The sequence below is a fragment of the Tetrao urogallus genome (genome assembly GCF_951394365.1).
Source record: "Tetrao urogallus genome assembly, chromosome: 5".
Taxonomy (NCBI): Eukaryota; Metazoa; Chordata; class Aves; order Galliformes; family Phasianidae; genus Tetrao; species Tetrao urogallus.
Genome location: NC_136818.1, coordinates 11,585,107 through 11,604,312, shown reverse-complemented (window position 1 = coordinate 11,604,312; position 19,206 = coordinate 11,585,107). Strand labels below are relative to the sequence as shown.

General features: G+C 38.1%; 1 protein-coding gene across 1 annotated transcript in view; it reads left to right on the top strand.

Annotated features, from left to right (window-relative positions):
• Window positions 1-3,565: 3,565 nt before the first annotated feature.
• The window catches only part of ADGRL4 (adhesion G protein-coupled receptor L4), a gene marked incomplete at its 3' end in the record, with an annotated part of 73,137 nt that continues 57,496 nt past the window's right edge, over window positions 3,566-19,206 (top strand). The window contains exons 1-3 of the mRNA XM_079535813.1: window positions 3,566-3,598; window positions 4,083-4,143; window positions 5,683-5,832. Coding sequence (XP_079391939.1) covers window positions 4,122-4,143; window positions 5,683-5,832 — 172 coding nt within the window. The 5' untranslated portion in view covers window positions 3,566-3,598; window positions 4,083-4,121. The remainder of the gene's footprint in view (window positions 3,599-4,082; window positions 4,144-5,682; window positions 5,833-19,206) is intronic.

Below are 19,206 nucleotides of genomic sequence, written 5' to 3'. Positions count from 1 at the left end.
CAAAGTGATTCATAGTGGTCTGGACGTGGGGTCAGCAGCCTTTGGCAGATACATTTGTAAGATGCCCATCAGATGGCATCTTTCATCTCTCACTAGGTATCTCGTGGAATACATAACAGATAATTTGAGAAAGAAATATATATACGAGTATACCACACGTGTTTATCCCCACTGTAATGTAAAACAGCAAATGTGTTGATGCTTTTTGTATACATTCACCTAGCAGTCCAAATTTGTTTGCACTAAAGGCATAAATCTGTCTTTAATACAGGAGATCATTCTTATGTTCTTTTGAAGAAAATAATACTAGTAAGAAAATAATACCTAGTACTAGCTTTGTTTGCTTTTTTTTCTTTTGTTGGTACTATAGGCAGTTTCGGCTACAAAAGCAGTTGCTTTATTGTTATGTTTTGAAAGCTACCTAAGGCTAAGTTCTGGGAAGTGTTAACTTTCCGCCCTCATCAGCTGTGGGTATTAGTTTCATAGAACAGTCTGCACAATCAGCATCCCAACTACCTTTAAAATCACTGTGAATAAATACATTTCTTCAAGATGCAAAGCTTGGAAAGTATCCAGTCATTTCTATGGGCGGATTGATGTCTTCCTGTCAGCTCACCAGTAAAAAACCAACTTGAGAATTCTACAGTCAGACTTACGATTTTTTAATCGTGGTGATCAGTAATCAAAAACATGTGGTTTGAAGTCAAGAATGTTAACCTGTGCATATTCACTTACTTATGCCCTCCTAACACAGACTTTTAAAGACAAATGGGCCCATTTATAAAATGAAATCCAAATTTAAGTACAGGATTGGGGCTGTTTCCATTGTGTAATAATGAAAAAGCTTTTTTTTTTTCCTTGAGTGTTTCCACAAAACATTTGTTTATTTTTAATGCTTCTTTGCTTTAGTCGAACAGGGATAGGTCCTGCATTAGTGTCATTCAATATTCTTGTGCCCATTTCATTTAGTTTTGACATATTCTCCAGTCTTCCAGGAATATGCATGTTTGTGCATGTTCCTCCTCCCTGCCTGTAAAGACAGGCACCCATCAATACTTCAATTCAGTGACACCTCAATATTTTTTTCTTAGTATATTTTGAAAACTTTGACAGCACAAATTTGAAAGTGTCTGCTTTCTCATGTGTTCACCTGCTCATCTCTTCTTGTTTAACTCCTTATCCTTATATGCCAATAGATAATATCAGTAAATCCCCATGGTTTAATCTCCAAAACGTCTCAGAAATCTCCTCTTTCCTTTTCATTCTCCTCATAAAATCTTTGTCAAATCCATCCTTCTCCACATCCATGCCTACTGCGACCTTGCTGTCTTCAGCCTCTAACTGACACTCACATTAGCCAGTTTTTAAAGTAGTCTAATGCAAAAGTAATCCACTGCTCCCAGTATTGAGATCTCATTAAGATATTCCTAAATCCCCCTTCTTCACTGTCTCCCTATTGCCTTCCAAATCTGATCGAAGCTCCTTTTATCGCCCAGAGTTCCTCTTGACCTAACCTTCCTTGTTCTGTCCTTCTTGTACTGTTCTTCCTCATCTTCAGTCTTTGCGTGCTTCCTCCTCGCCCATTGCCAGTTACAATACAAACCATTCGCCAATTAGACTTGTGCACCTCCTTTCACTTTGTCCACTGCACGCAAGAATAGAGTAGTTCAATAGTACTGTTCCAGATCAAACATATCCTAATGAAAGATTTGCACCTTTGACTGTCAAAAAGAGAGTTACCTTGCATTTTTCCAGCAAAAATTTAAAAAAAGTTTTTTGCCTTCTTACAATTAAGTATTGCTTTTGTCCATCATCCACAATTTCTCCAATGTGCTTAGGCCTTTCATCGGAAAATGAATTCAGGTTCTCCCTATAAACGTACCAATGCTATGATTCAAGATACTGGTCTCCAACCCATTTCTCTGAACATTACTTGCAGAAAGCTGCTGTCTAGATGAAACTGAAACTTCCACCTCTGACTTTTCACATTTTCAACTCTTAAGACCTGAAACTTGGGTTGTAACTTTTTTCTGTCCCTGCTTGCATGTTATTAAACACTTCTTAAATTGATTTGGGGAGGAAAGGGATAAACAGATGCAGTTCCTGCATTACAGGCTTTCCAAACCCAGCCTTATGAGTCAGCTGAAATTCAGCAGTAGGAGTGGCAAGTTAGGACCAGCCAAGGTCTTGACAGAGCACATGCCAGCACAGAGGACAGGGACATGCAGATCAAAGCTCCACTCAGTTTATCTGACTTTCTGTTTCTCTGTTTCTCAGTGCAACAGATTCCGGGAAAACTTAAGAAAACAAACTCCTAGTCCCTTCCTCTCTTCAAGTCCTCCCCACTTCCAACAAATTAATCAAAAAAGAGAAAAACATTCTTCTTACACCTGGACCCTTTGTTCATTATTCTGTGGTTCATAGAAAACTAACATCCGGTTACTGGAGCTTCCTCTCTCCTTACCAAGGTGCGCTTGTACATGAGTGCTTTGTGCCAACCAGACAAATACGTGCTATTTCTACATGCTTCACTCTTTCCTGGTCAGAGCAGAGGTTAACCCCATTGACTCTAGTGAGAAGTGATCATGAGGATGCTGGAAAACAATGGCAAGAAAACAGTTCATAACTGGCTTAGAAAAAATGTTGCCACACTCACAACTATGAATAATTTCTATAAGAACACTGATACCTCCTCTTACCAAAATCACTTCTTTACCAAAATCTCAACTTGAATAATTAGTAATTATACCTGAGGTATTTTGGCTACTCTGACCATGACAAGGAGATTGGAGCCATTGTATGATTCTATGATACTATGATTTTAGTAACAATGACATTCTACAGGCCATATCCATTTTGTTCATCAGTTACTTCTCTGGTCTTCCAGGACCATGTCTGTTTTTTTGCATCCCCCTTTGCTTTCTTCTCTGAAGGCTGACATACATCAGTGCTGAAGTTTTACAGTGTTTCATTACATGAGATATCCTTCCCAAAAGCTGAGATGACTGGATTGTATACTGCCATGTCCATGGATAATATAAGCACATCCCAAAATCTCATTTATTAGGATGCTATGATAAGGATACATTAGATCACACATTTAACACAGATGTGCCAAATGCTTTATCAAATTTGCTGTATTGTAAAATCATAGAATCACAGAATAGCTTAGGTTGGAGGGGACTTTAAAGATCAGCCTGTTCCAACCCTGCCATAGTCAGGGTTGCTGACCAATTGATCAGACTGCTCAGGAAATCATTAAATAAATGGATTAAATATGTCCTTTTATGCAACACCCTGCTTCTTTCCCACTAATCCACAGAAACAGTCTCCTTCAGCTCCTGAGATTCCTGCCATACAATTGCCTTCCTGTGCCTTTCCTCCCAGCCTGTATGTCTTTGTTTTTCTCACAAAGCAGAGCTCAGTGTATTTCCTGTACCACCTCACAGGCCATCGCCCTTAAAGCAACACTGCTTGTCCGCAGTAAGAATCTATCTCCAACACAAAGAAAGCAGTTTGAAAATTGCAGTTAGCCAGGGCTGCCTCCAAAAAAAAAACGGCTCTTGGGGCTCATGTATTCTCATCTCATTAGAAAAAGGTGGAAGGAAGCATGTAACCCATTACCTCTGAGCTCTGGCCAGTTACTAATCTCTTCCACACCTTATTCATACTCCCTGATCTGCTCCACCATCCAGCAAGCTCTATTTCATTCCTTCCATCCTCATCCTCCCCCTTTCCTGAACACTCTTCAAGCAGTTCCTTTAACCCATCCTCCTCTAACCCACTCATCCCAGCACCTTCTCTGATAACTCCTGTGAGACCAGACTGCAGCTTCTCTTTCATTTTCATACGTATTCCCTTTTCATTTATTCCCTACTGGCAAGAAGACTGGGTCCTCAGCCCCTCCCAGCCCTCCATGTTCTGCCTGTGAGTCTTAGGATCTTTTGGGAACACAAAGCTTGGGAGAAAGAGTGTTGTCAGGGCAGCGCCTACATCAGGACTTTGCTTTTCTAATAGGCATGTGCACATATTTTGCACATGGTCATACATTTTAAGACAGGAAGATTTTTTCTGTGACACAGGGGCTCAGGACCAGGCACCACACAGCAACAGCATCACCAATGAAACTGCTGGCATTCCTAGGTAGGTAAAATCTTCTTCCCAGGGGAGCGATGGCAAGTGGGAAGGGAGTGGGGTCTAGCAAACCACCTATGGGGACAGCAGTATGGGTCTGGAGAGAATGAGTGTGTTGAAGTTAATGGAAGGCAGCTGGTACAAGGACTTAAAGTCCACACAGCTGTGACTTGTGCTGTTGGTTACAGGATTGAGAAGTCCTACTGTTAGGGTTGCCCCAAAACCAAATCCTACAAATGCCTATCTTTATTTTATTGTTGGTATTATTCCATATAGACAGATTTATTATGGGTTTTGGTGTTTATTTTCTTTTTTTTTTTTTTAATTCCCACTGTCTCTCTGTTCAAGAGATTTTTAGATTTCACTTGTTAAGAACAGTAAAGTGACAACAGACTCCTACAGGTTTCTGTTTTAATCTCTATGAGATGGTCTCCTTTCTTAAAAACAGAGAAGGTGAAACTTGGTGATATATAAATTGATTTGAATTAGATGTAATTGTTAAAATTTGTGTGTAAGTTGTAGCCTTTTGAATTTTTCATAAAATTTTTTTTGAGAAAAAAATACACCTCAGTGAGATTTCATGAAGCAGTGAAACCTATAATTGTAACACAAGGCTAGCAAATATCCACAATAATATCTGAGTAGGGAAAAGCAGAACTGCAGGGGAAGACAGCATCAAGAAGGGGCTTTGTGTTCTGCAACTTTCATTATGTCTAGCTAACCATTTATACAGCACAAATTCAGAAACTTACTTTACTTTCTGAGTTAACTGCCTCTATTTCTAACCCATTATAGGATGTGTATAATTATTCAGTGAGCTGTTAGTTTTCTCACGGGGAGAAGTTCCTTTTCTTCTTATGTGCTATACACATTCATACAATGGGAAAATAGTTATATCATGTGGGATTTGTTCAGTGGATGGAAAAAAAGAGTACGATACATTCATAACATGGAAATGGAATTGTAAGAGATTACTTTTAAATAATTTGGAGAAGATTTTAAAACCCTAATGCCACAATGTTGTAAATACCATGACATGTCAATTTAATCTCTCAGACCACGCGTGTGTATTAGCTGCATATGTATGAAAGTGCTTATAAAAATAAAAAAATCTGATCTAGGGAAACCTCTGCGGTATTTTTCACTTGATATGTGTAGGGCAGTTTGGATTACACTCCATATATAATTCAGAGTGCAAATAAAAGTCTGTGCTTTATTGGAAAGTACTAGAAAGCTCTAAAAGCCTTTCAAATGTTTTCCATAGATCACTGAGTAATTTCTACATTGCTTACCAGTTTGATATTGGTTGAATGTGTACACAGGTTCTCAATCTCTAGTGTCTGCTATTTCTAGCTCCTGAGTGGTTTTACCAAAGAATCTGCTGCAGCTGGTGGCCATCAGTCACCCCATTGTGCAATGTTGCTGACTCTGTGACGATGTTGAGTTTGCTGGGATATCCCAATCTCATTGATACTTTTCACCCTGGTCTGTTTTTAGAGCTCGTTATGAATTTTTTAAGTAAATAAATATGTTTTTTCTTTGTTCCAGTTTTGGTTTCCAGTCTGCTGGACTATGGCTATACTACAGGAAGCTGCAACATGACATGCCACAAAGATGCACGGTGTGAAGTTCAGGGTGAGACACAAGGCTGCTATTGCTCCCCAGGATACACAGGAAATGGCATTACCTTCTGTTACGGTAAACACATTTTCCTTATATGCATTTCTGATATGTTTTCTTGAAAAAATTACTCAAGAACCAATTAACTCAATGACTAAATTCTGTTACAACACCTTATGCTAAACACTCTCAATGCCAAACATTAAGATCTTGGCAGTTTCCAAGAAATTCTACAACTCAGCTTCATACAAAGCTTCTCTCAGTTGTGCATAAACTCTTTTTCAGCGTTAGTCTTGGTGCATAGAGTCCTGTTCTACAGAAACACTGAAACATCATCTCTGGTTTACCTTCAGCAATTTCCTTTATGACTTTGGTCTTCTGAAGCTTGGGATTGGCACAACCACTACTTTACTACTCTCACAACTCATCCACACACACATAGCACTAGGCTACTCTTCTCAGCCTCTAATCATGATAAAAAAAATATTGCTCCTGAGATATTCTGGGAAACTGAGAAGTTGTGTGTACCATAGGGAAATGGTACATGTGAAGCCAATATTCATTTTGTTTCACTACAGTTGCCCAACTGCAGGCGGGCAGAAATGTGTATGAGTCATGCCAGTTTTTAGTGTCCTGAGAAGTAGTTATGAATATTAACCAGCCATTTAGTCAGTTTTTGTGTTTCACGCATCTTGGTAAATTAATAACAGGCACATCAGTTTCATACAAGTGTAGACAAGCTGCCCACCTTTACTGTCAGTTTTTATCCCTCTTTTACCATGATTTACTTGGAAGTGTATTTGTTTTAGGAAAATTTAGAATGCAAAGGTTTACTTTCTGACAAACCTTTTATAAATGGAATGTTTAGGCAGAAACATTGCTGTTTAAAATAATAAACAGTGAAGAATCAAAAAATTATAGAGTAGTTTGACAGAGAACTCTGGAGGTCATGTGGTCTAGCTCTCAATCAAAGCAAGTCCTACTTAGACAAGGCTTCTCAGGGCCTTGACCAAGTTTCAGTTATCTCCAAAGATGAAGATTATAGTTCTCTCTGGGCACTCACTCTTGTATTTGGCTACCACAATTTTATTTTTATTTTCCGATATCTAGTTGGAGGTTTTCTTGTTCTATCTTGTAGTTGCCTCTTCTGTGCTCTTTCCACTTACTGCAGTTCTAAGAATAGGTCATCTCTACAAACTCCATGACCATTAATTAGGTAGCTGCAGAATGCAGTAAGATTTCCCCTTGATCTTCTCTTCTGTAGCCTGAATAATCCCAGTTCTCTCAACCTGTTCTTTGCATCATCATGTGTTGTGCAGTCACTAAATATGTTACTCGAATATAATGCAAACCTTGCCATAAATATAGGTTGGTCATTATTTGTGTATAGAGCTAGCCAAATTAAAACAAGAAGAAATGGCCTTCACCTCAATACTGTATTATTTTCCATTGTATTTGGATTAATTTAATTTTACTACTATGAGTAAGCTGCTTGACTTGAATGTTAACTGCATATTTGCAAAGTACCTGCACTTGTGAATAACACAGAGAAATAAGAAAACTGAGTGAATTTTTTTTTCAGTAGTACCTTTTGAGGAACAACTCAAACTAATACTTCCTGATGTAATTATGATCTTGTATCTACTGTATTATCAGCAATTTTCTAGAAATTTCTGATTACGAATCATCAACTAAATTGAAAATAAAGATAACTGTTGTCCTTCACTGATTTTACTGACGTTATTAAATCCATACATTGTGCGTGCCTTCTATGGTGTTATTAAAGGATGATGTCATATGAGGATGGATTTATCTTACCTTACACGTTCTTTTATCTCATATGGTATCTTTTACTTAATTTCATTTTTTCCCTTATTTTCTTAGGGAAATCTACATTCAAAATCATCAAAACGCTTATTGGTCATTTAAAGAAAAATTTGGTATGGCGAAACAGGCATGTTTGTTAATTACAAAGCTTATGAATCAACTAATCATTTATTAATAACTGTATTAAATGTTTGGAAACTCAGTCTTTAAAACAAAATTTCCAATATCAGTCCAAGCATACCACTAGTAGATTTATTTTTGGTGCTTTGCCTTTCAGTGGCAATGCTTTGAAGCAAGCCTCAGTTCAGCAGACCAAATTTTTTTCTGCTAAAATACCTCAACAACAACCAAAGTCACTTACCCTACAGCTATGTAGCAAAGCTTGTATCAGCACAGTATGGCTGTTTTCCCTGAAAGAAAGCCTAGTTTCTCTAGGGCAGTATGTTATACAGTACATTATTAATACTGTGCACCAGACCTCTGTTAGCATAAACAAGAAACTTGAATTTTAATTTTAATTGGGTAGCCTCTAGAAAGGATCAGAAGTATAGGTTGAACCCTATCATAAGCACTTTAAAGCATTGAAAATGTAAAGCAAAGCCTCAGTTATTTAATGATGTATTAGATTTCACTGTTCTGTGTGGAGAATGCAGCAGGTGTATCTGCTGTTCTACAGATAGCTACCCATTTTTCTTCAGTTAATAATCTTAGGCTTTTACAATCATAGTACAGTCACCTTCAAAGGAGGTCATCAATTATGTGCTAATACAGGAGTTTTCTAAAGATTATTTATGGCTTGCTATGTTTACTTTTGCCCTTTTTGTTATTTACATAGGTTACAAGTGTCATAATTACTTTCATCGACGTTAATAATTCTACACAGTGAAGAACCATCTTCTTCACTGTAGGCAGCTAAACCACATAAGTGGTTGTTTAGAGGGTTTCTACTAAAAACAAGTAAAATTCTTTCTCCATGTAAAAACGTTGTGCAAAAAAAATTGCTAGTTTTCAGCTTATACAGCTGAAAAAGTGTCCCCTTTAGTTTATAGGGACATTCTCAAGGTATTTAAAAGGTTTTTTCTACTTTTTCCCTATTTTTTACTTGCTCATAACACCTCTTAAATACTTGTAAAAGTTATTTCTTTACTAGCTCTGTCTTTTCAATGTGATACACATTTTCCCTTGAGTTTACTGTGCTGCAAAAGGCAATAATGCCCTGTTACATTTATTTCCTAGCACCATTATTGATGAATCATGAATCACTGATGTCAGCATACCTCAGGAATGGGGTTTGTTAGTTTTTACTTTGCTCTCTTTGCCAGCTGGCTAAGTGACTGCAGAGAGCTCAAGATTATTGGATTTGTTGTGTATAGATAAAGACACATAGATATGAATTTAATTTCCTGGTGTCAAAGTCATGGCTTTTAAAATAATTATCCTGTTACAGTCTTTCCCACAAGATTTCAACCACTTTAAATTAGGTGATGTTTTGGGCTTTCCAAAAACATCCTTTGGACAGTGTAACAAAAAGCTAATCCTCTGTCATTGTCTTCTCTAAGAATATGTGCAGGAATGCACATAGTCAGGAGAATAACTGATTGTAGGATCTGGCTTCTTGATTGTATTGGAATTATGACTTACATAGCAATAAATTCCTTCTCTATAACATCTTCCAGAAAGTGGTAAATGAGTCACCTTGTCAAGCTTTACACCTCTGAGGTAGAAAATACCATCCCATTCTTCTTTTGTATTTATATTTCTTCTTTTATGTAAAATAAGACAAGGGAATGGCCTCTGAAAACTGTTCCCCTTTTAGGGTTCATTTTTTGGGCAGATGTGTATTTTAAATGTAATTTATGAGGTTTTAACTTCATATTATCATGTATCAAATTGAAGTTAAACAGCTAGAGCTCTTGGCAAAAAAATAAAATATATCCAAACAGTACTGATTTCTAGATATGTTAACTTCCTCTTTTGCAAAAATGCCATGGATTTTGTACTGGTAGATAGCATATATTTGCCACTTTTGTAAAGTTATTTCTTCAAGTAAAAAGTCAGCTTTATAAATTAGGTGTTGCTCAAAATCCCAGCGTTCTTCCAAAACAACAAAATTGAAAGGAAACAAACAAAATTTCAGATTGTACATATAACTTTAAAGAAGCTCATATTTTATTTTTAAAACAGAAGGAAGAATGAGTTGGCATCTTTGATGCTTTCCCAAGCAGCTCTGCTGTTTCAATACTGGCTGCTTCTTGATTGCTGACTGCCAATTTGCTGATTTGCTGGCACACTGCAGGAAATTAAAGTAAACAGTGTGATCATAGTGTTTACTTTAACTTTGTAAAATATGGAAGGAAAATGAAGCAATGTTGTTTGTTCCAGGAGGGTAGACAGGCAAGCAGGAAAAGTCTGAACACAGTATCCCTCCCAAATAACCCTGAACAGTTTTCCCTTGTAAATGCCTCTTGCACAATATACTACAAAAATTAATCAGTCTCACTTGTAAAATACTTACAGATCTTCCAGAAATAGTGAGCAGGGACTTAGGCTATCGGGCAACTTTGCGCTGAAGTGGGACACTGACTCTCTTTCTGAAGTGCAATGCAGTAGGATTTATGATTTTCCAGAGGCAAAAAAATACATCAGTGCAAAGTGGTACTTTATATCAAAATACAGAATCCCTCTGAGAATGCAGAACAATTTATGTAAACGCAACTGAATCAATTGAAAGCCTACTCCAAGTCTGAACGCAAACATATTTTCTTGTTTTACTGAGGGTCATACTATCAACTCTCTTCTTTTGGCAGTTCTTAAAGAGGCTTTCTTGTGAGATATCAGCTTCTTGCTCTAAGGTGATGTTAATGCGTCCCACCACTGACTTTTATTGCAGGCACTGAGTTTGTTTTGATTCAGCAGTGTCACCACTGCCATTCTACAGCATTCAATAGGTATATAATTTTAATGGAATTGTACCTTTCAAATTAACATGATCCTGTAAAACCACTCTATGTAATCACTGCATTCTACCTAGAAGTAGCAAATGATCTAATCCAAATGCTGGTTTACAAGTGGAAGTTTTTTCGTTACCAGCAGGCATACATCACAGGATGTCACTTCTGTGTTTACCAAATAGTCTGAAATCACTGATACGGAAGATCCAACCCACACGCTTCCTAAATTCATTTCACTACTATCAGTTACCACAAGCTATAAAAAGGCAAATTGCAGCTGCTCTAGCATAACACAGCAGGAGAGAGATATGCCTTAGCCAAACACAAACAACAGGGCTCAGCACAGCGGGTGATAGCTTGGAAACCTTGGGATATGCTACTCAGGAGCCAAAGCAGACTCCTGATTCCCAGCCTGTTTGACATTCTCCCCATAATCTCTGCAAATGTCTCTCACTTTTTCTTATCATTTATCCTTTCCTCCCTTTTCCTGCGTCTTCTAGTCTCTGTTATTTTACCTCCAAATTCTGTCGCATATTTTCCACGGTTTCGGATTTGAGTGTGGTAATACTGGAATGTAGGCTGTGTGAAAGGGCAGAGGTTATCTTCAAGTTCAGAATTCCTACTCTTGTGTTTAGGTGTCTGACTTTTTGGTGGTCCCAGGAAGTTACGAGGACCCTTCCTGTTGCTTGCTTCTATAGTTATTATACTTTTTATTAAATCCATCCCTTCAGAGTTCCTCTGCAGAAGGCAGTAACTTTTCTTCCTGTCCACATCTACACTGGTCATAACGTACCTGAGTGCTTTTCACCTTTTCCTGAAGGCTGGCTGTTGAGCTTTGAGACATTATACAGCCTATGCATCTCAGTCAGATATTCATCATTAAATTTGTAGGCAAGCAGTTTAGGAAACTGGAAAGCCTGGGAAAATTAGCCTGGAGGATTAGGTATTACCTGTCCTGTGCATAAAAGTCTACTTGCCTGGGAACAGTTAATGCTCAAGTTAACATAGCAGGTTCCTGGCCATTGGAGTCCTGTAGTGTTGGTGGGTCTTCTTGTGGAACTTTTAACTGTGTGTGGTTTCTGTCCTCCCTCTGCAAGATGTTATACGTTTTTGTGCATTAGAGAAGAGTTTGGTGGCTGTGATGTATGTAGATGGCTGGAGACTAATTACAGTTATATGGTTGCCTTTCAGTTGCAAAGAACTGAGATATGTTTATGTTCCAGAAAACAGCCATTCTCTTTAACATACTCAAGTTTTAATCAAATGGTATTTGTAGAGTTAACTTTACTTTTTATAAGTAACCAAACTTTCTTACTTTAACAAGATACCATTGAAAGCACCTGTTAGTTGAAGCTTTTAAGAATGGATCAGGAGTTTGAAAAGACAGAGGCTATGCGTAATACCATCAGTCAGATGGAAAGCAGTGTAAGATACTAGAAGTAATAAAATGATCTTGCTGATTAAGGGACAGAGGATGCTGTCCTACTCCAGTTGTCTTACCTCCAGAAAATGGCTGTCCATAAAAAATTGGTCTTGAAAACAGTTTGTGCATTCATAGCAACAAATCTAGCTAGCTAACATACACAAAAAAATACCTCCTATTTTCTCACTAAATGAGATAGAGAGAAACCTTCCAAGGGACCTACTTTCCTACTGTCAGAAAATATAGCTTGCCTGGAAGAAAAGTATAGTGGTCTATAGAGCCCAGTATAATCATTTATAAGAGACTGATCCTGACTTTAATAAGCCTTGGACCAAGTCCATGATAGACAGAATCATAACGTTCACAGATTTTAGCATACACACACACATGCACACACACACAAAGTAGAAAAAAAAACTTCAATCTTTTTTCCATGGTTTTTGTTTACATTTTCATGAAATGGTACTGTAAGTATGATGAAAATACAATAATGGATCTTTTGAAGGGGCTATGAAGAAACTGAACTTCTCGTTACATCTTCAATTATATACAGTCTCTCTTTTAAATTAGACCTATTTGCATCTGAAGAGGTTTTAAAATATGTGCACATTACGTGGTAGAAAAAGGGTTAGTTATCTCTCTCAAAAATGTACCCAAACTTTCAAGTTGATTAACTGCACACAGGCAGTTTCTTATTTGTTTAATTCAAAATTTGTTTTAACCCTTGCCAAATAACACTAACTTGCTTTATTGAGAGAATATTCTTTTCGTCCTGTTTTATGGCCCTAGGAATCAATTGATATGTTACATGTTTAGAGGATGTAGGAAAATTCATTCAAAGAGCTTTAAACTTATTGTCTCAAAGTGTGCTTGCTATGTGCCTCCCAGAGACACTATTGACTTCCTGTTTCTCTCACATTTAAAATAGTCCCAAAAGGTCCAGTAGTAACAATGCATTCTTCTAATTTCCTGGTGTAAAGGTAAAGGGACAGAAGATATTTCCAGAACTTGTGTATACTCATATACAAATGTACACGAGGGGATCTATTTCTGTAAATGTATGTGAATAAAAAGCAAGCAGTAGAGCCCAGTACAGCTATCAGATTCTGCATCTGCCTTTGGGGCTGTGAAGTTAGTGTCTCCTAGAAAATTATCATAACGAATTACACCCCTTACAGAGGTTGATGTTACCTCTATTAAACTATATTGATTTCCATACAATATCCCACCAATATAGCATACTTATTTGTCTCCATTCAATAAATCATAGAGTTTAATTCCAGAAAAGTGTTCTCTATAAGACTGGTGTTTCCCCCCCCTCTTCCAGCATAAACTGGCCACAGTGGTGAAGTTGTCTGTAACCTCATTTGAAATGTGTAATTTATCTAGGATGATATGCTGGTGCACAATTTTTCTGTATAGGGCTGTGAAAAATTGCCATCTGAGCTGCTGGCAGACAGAATATCAAACCCAACTCAATCCCGTATATATAAAAGATTTTAAGAAGGTAATTGACACTTTGGGCCTCTATTTGCCAAAGAAAGAGATAATGACATTCTCCAAGAAGATTAGAATCTAACCAAACACTGTGCTCTAAATATGGAGCACAAAGGCAGGTGATGTTTGTAAAAATGCTTCCTGGCTGCAAGAGGAGGAGGGGGCTGAAGGACTGCAATTTTGCAGTGTATATTTTTTAGGTACACAGATTTAATTTAGAGATTATGTCTTGAAAATGAAATTTACAGTATGTGTGTTTTTGGGTGATAAGAAATTGATTTTTTGACCTTGGTACACACTAATTGAAATATCTGGCACTGTGCTTTGCTAAGGTTAAAGGAAGCCATATATGCCTGGAACCGTATTCTTCTTTCACCTTGAACTGTGCAGTTAATCACAACCATAATCACTGGCAGGAAGGAACTGCTGTTTAGCTGTTCTATGAGGAAGCTGAATAAACTCTGTTCATTGTCTAATGGATAGGTTGTTGTGTGATTACTTCAGGCAAGGTTTAAGAGATTCATGATAACTTCAAAACGGAGACTTCTGGTGGCACTGCCATTTAGTGAGGGGCCAGAGCTTCACCCAGAGCAGGGCAGAGTGCAGCACAGCAGGCAGCTCTGCATTGCTTCTCCTTGGGGCTGCTCACTAAGCCTGGAACAGCTCTGTCCTGTGCCTTCTGCAAGGAGGTGATTCAGGGAGCAGGCCCTCTGGTCATGCTCTTCTTCACACTGAGTCCAGTGGTGGAGAGGAGAGAGCAGCCCATGGACTGCTCTGTCATTGGACTGGTAGTTCTCAGTATCCTCTACTTTGAAAGGCTTTTTTGTAGCATTAATAGCTCTGCTTTATTTAGTGGAGTTTCTGTCTGAGCTTAGATTTGTACTACTGTGACAGTTTAGAGTTGTCTATAAAGCAGTGTGGCAGGGTGTCCCATTATTTTGCTTATTACTTAATGTTACACATTTGTTAGGTTGGCACAGGATCATGTTTTTCAAAAAGGAAAATGAAAGCTCCTGAAAAGCCTTGACAATAAATGGTTATTTGTTCAGAAACAGCCGAGTCCAATCTTTGTTTATGTTAGCAGGCTTCATGTAATGGTGCTGCAATAAAGAAAAATAGCTCTTCAGGATATGTATTGGCTTTTATGTTTTATTTGTAATGAAAGCTATGCACATAGGCAGCAATCTACATAAGTTACATTGAGGGAGAACATAAGCATAGATGGTGACTTGCATGTTTATGTATTTAATATTTATTTGTGGCAAAACATCTGAATCTCAATTTTAAAGAATGTGAAATCAGGCTGAAGTACTGCAGTTTTTATTCCTAGGGTGTTACTGAAGGAAGACCAAGAGAAAAGGTGAGTTCACCATCCACTGGGAGCCTGCTGCTTCCCTCCTGCCCATCTGTGCAGAGGAGCTGGAGGTCATAATCACTGCCTCATATTCTATTTGATCCCAGGTTAGCAGAGAGTCCATGGGCTCTGGAGGTTATTATACTGTGATCCTCACTGGTCTCCTAATATAATAATGGTTCTGGGTTATTCCCAAAGTTCAGCGTAGCCCTGGGTCACAGCTTGTGTCAGGCCAGTAGTTAGTGCTGCAGCTATAGCCACATTGCGCAACAAATTTCATCACAGATCTCTGTAACTTCAGAGGCCGTGAACAACTGCTGGAGAAATTCCCCAGGGCAGTTCAGGTACATTGACGTGAGCTGAAAGAAGTTAAGTTAAGCTCTGCAGGCCTAAACAGGAGATCTGAGCTGCTCAAACTTTACGTTCTTTGTGCAGTTCTTTGTGGCATTGGGAAAAGAATAGGTGGAAAGTCATGTTACCGTAAAGGCTTTGCCTTACTTTGTCTTGAATAAACCATTTTGGTGGGTAGGATTGATGCTGAGGAAGTTCTGCCTTTTAAAAATCAGCTTGCAAGAAGTTCAGAAGGGAGATCAGTGGAAGCTGGAAGTACACAGGTGAACAGTTCAGGTCCTTTGTACCTATCCAAAATGTTTCATTATTCAGAGCTATGATGAAGCATGCATCAATTCATAAATATGACCCACTGTGCAATGTAAAAATGTCAATATTTCTGCTGCATTGTGTAAGGGATATCTGATGCATACAGAAAGAATTTCATCTCCTTAACAACCACAGAGAAAATAGGAAAGGCAAATAGCCTTCAAAAGTGTATTGACTTGAAAGCATAGCTAGAGAGAAGTTTCTAAAACCTAATATAGCTTTTCAGGTGGGCTAATCAAAATAGAAACGACACTGGATAGCAGTTGTAAATTATGCTGAACTATGATTTGGCTACTTTTTTAGGGTTGTGACATACATTACAGTGTGCCCTATTTGGTGGTATGTTGGTTCCACCAAGCTTTCACCATATTCAACTCTGTGGTAAAATCAAGGAACTTCTAAGCAAAGCTGTCTTTAGAAGGTGAGGTCACTTTAGGCTTGCATCACACAATACCACCATTCTCACAGGAGAAGCTAGATAGATATTCTGCCCTATGTCTGCTGGGACACAGTGGTGGGCTACACAAGTGTTGGGCTTAGTTTTGTATCATTTTGCATATGAGGCCTGACAATTAGACAGATGTCAAAGGGGAAGCTGAATATTTACACAGCTGTGGACTGTAAAGAGAAAAACTGTTAACCAAACTTTTTGTACCTCCTCTTGAATAAACAAGTAGTATGCTAATACTGCTAAATGCTTCTTGTTGGAGGGGAGGGAGGTGCTAAAAGGCCTCTGGATTGTGTCCTCTGTTCCCAGAGAAAGGTTTTTTAGAGGTTTTATTAGCTACAAAGTACACTTGAGTTATTACAGGAGTTCTGGCCTTAGATTGATCTACATTTGGAAAACTTATAACCTTATGGTGGCACATTGCCCCCATTATGCAGACAACAGCATTCACGCTGGAGCTCAATATCCAAACTAGCGATGGGTCTGTGCTTCAGTATGAATATACGGTTTTGAGTGCTGCAACAAAAATTCAACTGCAGGGTACTACTACTTCTGCTGTCAGTGTGGTAAAAATAGTGTCTTGATATACCTGCTGCTTCTATTCTCATTGCAGAAAGCAAGGGCAGGAGCACAGATGAGCACAGTAACAGATTTTGTTGTACTTTACTGCGAAAGAGGTGATGCTGCAGACTTTCCTGCAGTTGACTTCTGTGAGCTACAGTGGCTGTAGGACACAAGATCTCAGTTGGGGATGGATTTTTCCAAGGAAATATTTGTTGGGAATTTTTGAGCTGTCTGGTTCAGTCTTAGGTGCGTAAAGGAGGACTGAGCTGTTCAAAAGAATAATCTCAGTAGTGGGTGCTGTGTAATTGAAAATCTTCTCATGAAGTGCCTTTTTTTTTCCTATCGTCTGTTGGCAGCTGAAGCTTTTGATTGGCTTACATTATTTTTAACTGCAAAGATCCTTTAATTAGGGAGAGGAACTATGTGAATGAGTTGGAGCTGCTGGTGGTAGTAGCTCCTTGCTGTTGGAGATTCAGTAATTAAATAAGTAGATAATATCCTCCTTATTGAAGAGATTTAGAAAATCATAAGGAATTTGCATTATTACAGCACGTAACATCAGCAAATGAAGGAAAAAAACCATAATGGCAATTTTATTAGCTGCAATGCAAGTGGAGGGATCTTTTTCTTTCTCCAAACAGCCAAACACTAAACAATTTCTAAATCCGTCCTTATTACTTATTTTTCTTTTTTGGTGGTTAAAAAACCCATAAAGCAGAAATTGAAGACTGGCTATTAAAATACTTGCTGACAGCTTCATTCAAAACATCCTTTCAAATACTGCTATCGCATCATGATTCATCTGCTATTATGATATAGCTGCTTCAACAGCAAGTACCTTCCTTCATGGTTAGGGCCTATCTCTTTTCACAAAAAATTCCTCTTTCAGACACTTTATTGAATTCTTGCTGTAAACACATCTTTCTCTGGTGTTACACTTTTTGGACTACAGAAAACTTGTAAGTCCTCCCCATCCCCCCCATAAGAAAGCACTGTAATAGTTCATTGGTGATAAGAAAGAAGATGGTCACGGCAAAAGAAACACCTTTTTTTAACTTCTCACTGGAAAGACCTAAATGCAAATGTTGTGTGCCATTAGAACAAGTTAGGGTTGCTGGCTCAGTGCAATGACCACGCATCACTCTGTAAATAGCACGTTGCTGTGCTGAGCTGGCACACGCCCCAGTGCTGTAGGCAGTTCTGTGCAATGACTCTCCCAGGGCCAGATCTTCTTCTGGCATACAGCAGCACAGCAAAGTCGATGACAACAGTTAGTGAGTTCCCACCAGCTGAAGGCTGAACCCAGGAACATCCCAGAGATTAAGTAGTCCCCAGTGAAGCAGGGTGAGTTTCACTCTCTGAGCTTGAAGTTGGTATTATTTACAGTCACTTTAACAGGACAACAGCTGCTCTTTACCTAAAGATGTGCCAATAGCACTGAAAGAATTTGGATCTAAATTGCAGATGGATAGATTTCAATTTGATTTGAGTAGCTGGACTGCATGATGCTGTACTGTAAACTCTCAAAGTCAGAGCTTGAGAGAAAAATGATTAATTTGGAAGCTGATACTCTGAAAGACTTTTATGAAGCAATGTATTTTCATAGCAGACACAGATCAATTTAAAAGTAGTAATCAAGGGCCATGTACTATGTGTTCATAGACAGAAAATGTGGAGAATTCAGCCAGAGCTGGGCATTTAACATGCAGGCTAGTGCTGAGGATATTGCCTCTTTGGAAAATAGTATTGTACAGAATTAAAGTATTGCGAATTTCTGAGATAATCACGATGCTGTGCAGATATAAGACACTGCCAGAACACCGCTAGAGTCAAGCACAACACAACTTTTCTAGGCAAATTTGGGTTTATCTTCTGTACAAATTTTGGTGGAAAGAAAAGACTGCAAATATTCACAGGAAAAAAAAAAAGGTGAAATCTTGAGACAAAATAGAAACTTATAATTGGAGAGTGTAGTAGAATTTAGTATCTTTCATAACCATTCTCTAAATTCAAGGTAACTACACCACTTTTCATTAAATAAGACTCAGACTCAGAGGTTTTTCCCTTGCCAGTCCTAACAATTTTATGAGATGCAACATTCCCTTCAAGAGTAATGCATCCACACAGAACTGTTTTATGTCATGCAAATGACAGCATTGTACAAAACCAAAATTTATATTTACTTGGATAATGCTACAACTAAAATCTTTCCGGATATTTTTAACCTTTCTCCTTAGTAGTAGTCTCTTTGGAAATATGTTTACAAAAGCATAGTGGCTACAGGCAGTGATAGATTGTTTCAGAAGGCTGAATCATTCCATCTTTCACAGCAGTCATTGATAGATTCTACCCTATGCCATGCTAAATGCCTGAAATCAGATCTTCATGCATTCAGTATTCATACTTGGATCTGGCTTTGGTTTTGACACTCTGGCTGAAGTTGTCCTACGTCATAACTTCAAGTAACCTGAAGGCATCTCTATGTGAATCGCAAACATTAGGTTGCTCTTTCTCTGGTTTACATATTTGTCTTTACCAGCCAGGGAGGAAGGTGGAGAACAACAAAATTCTTCATGAGTGGCTTTATTTTAGCTAAGAGTAAAAGGTTGTCTGTGAGAGTGACATTGATATGATATCCTCCTCAGTACCATTTGAATTTAGTTAACTTTCACCAAATCAGACAAATAAAAAATGTTAAGTTGAAAGTTTACTGTAAATATCCTCCTTT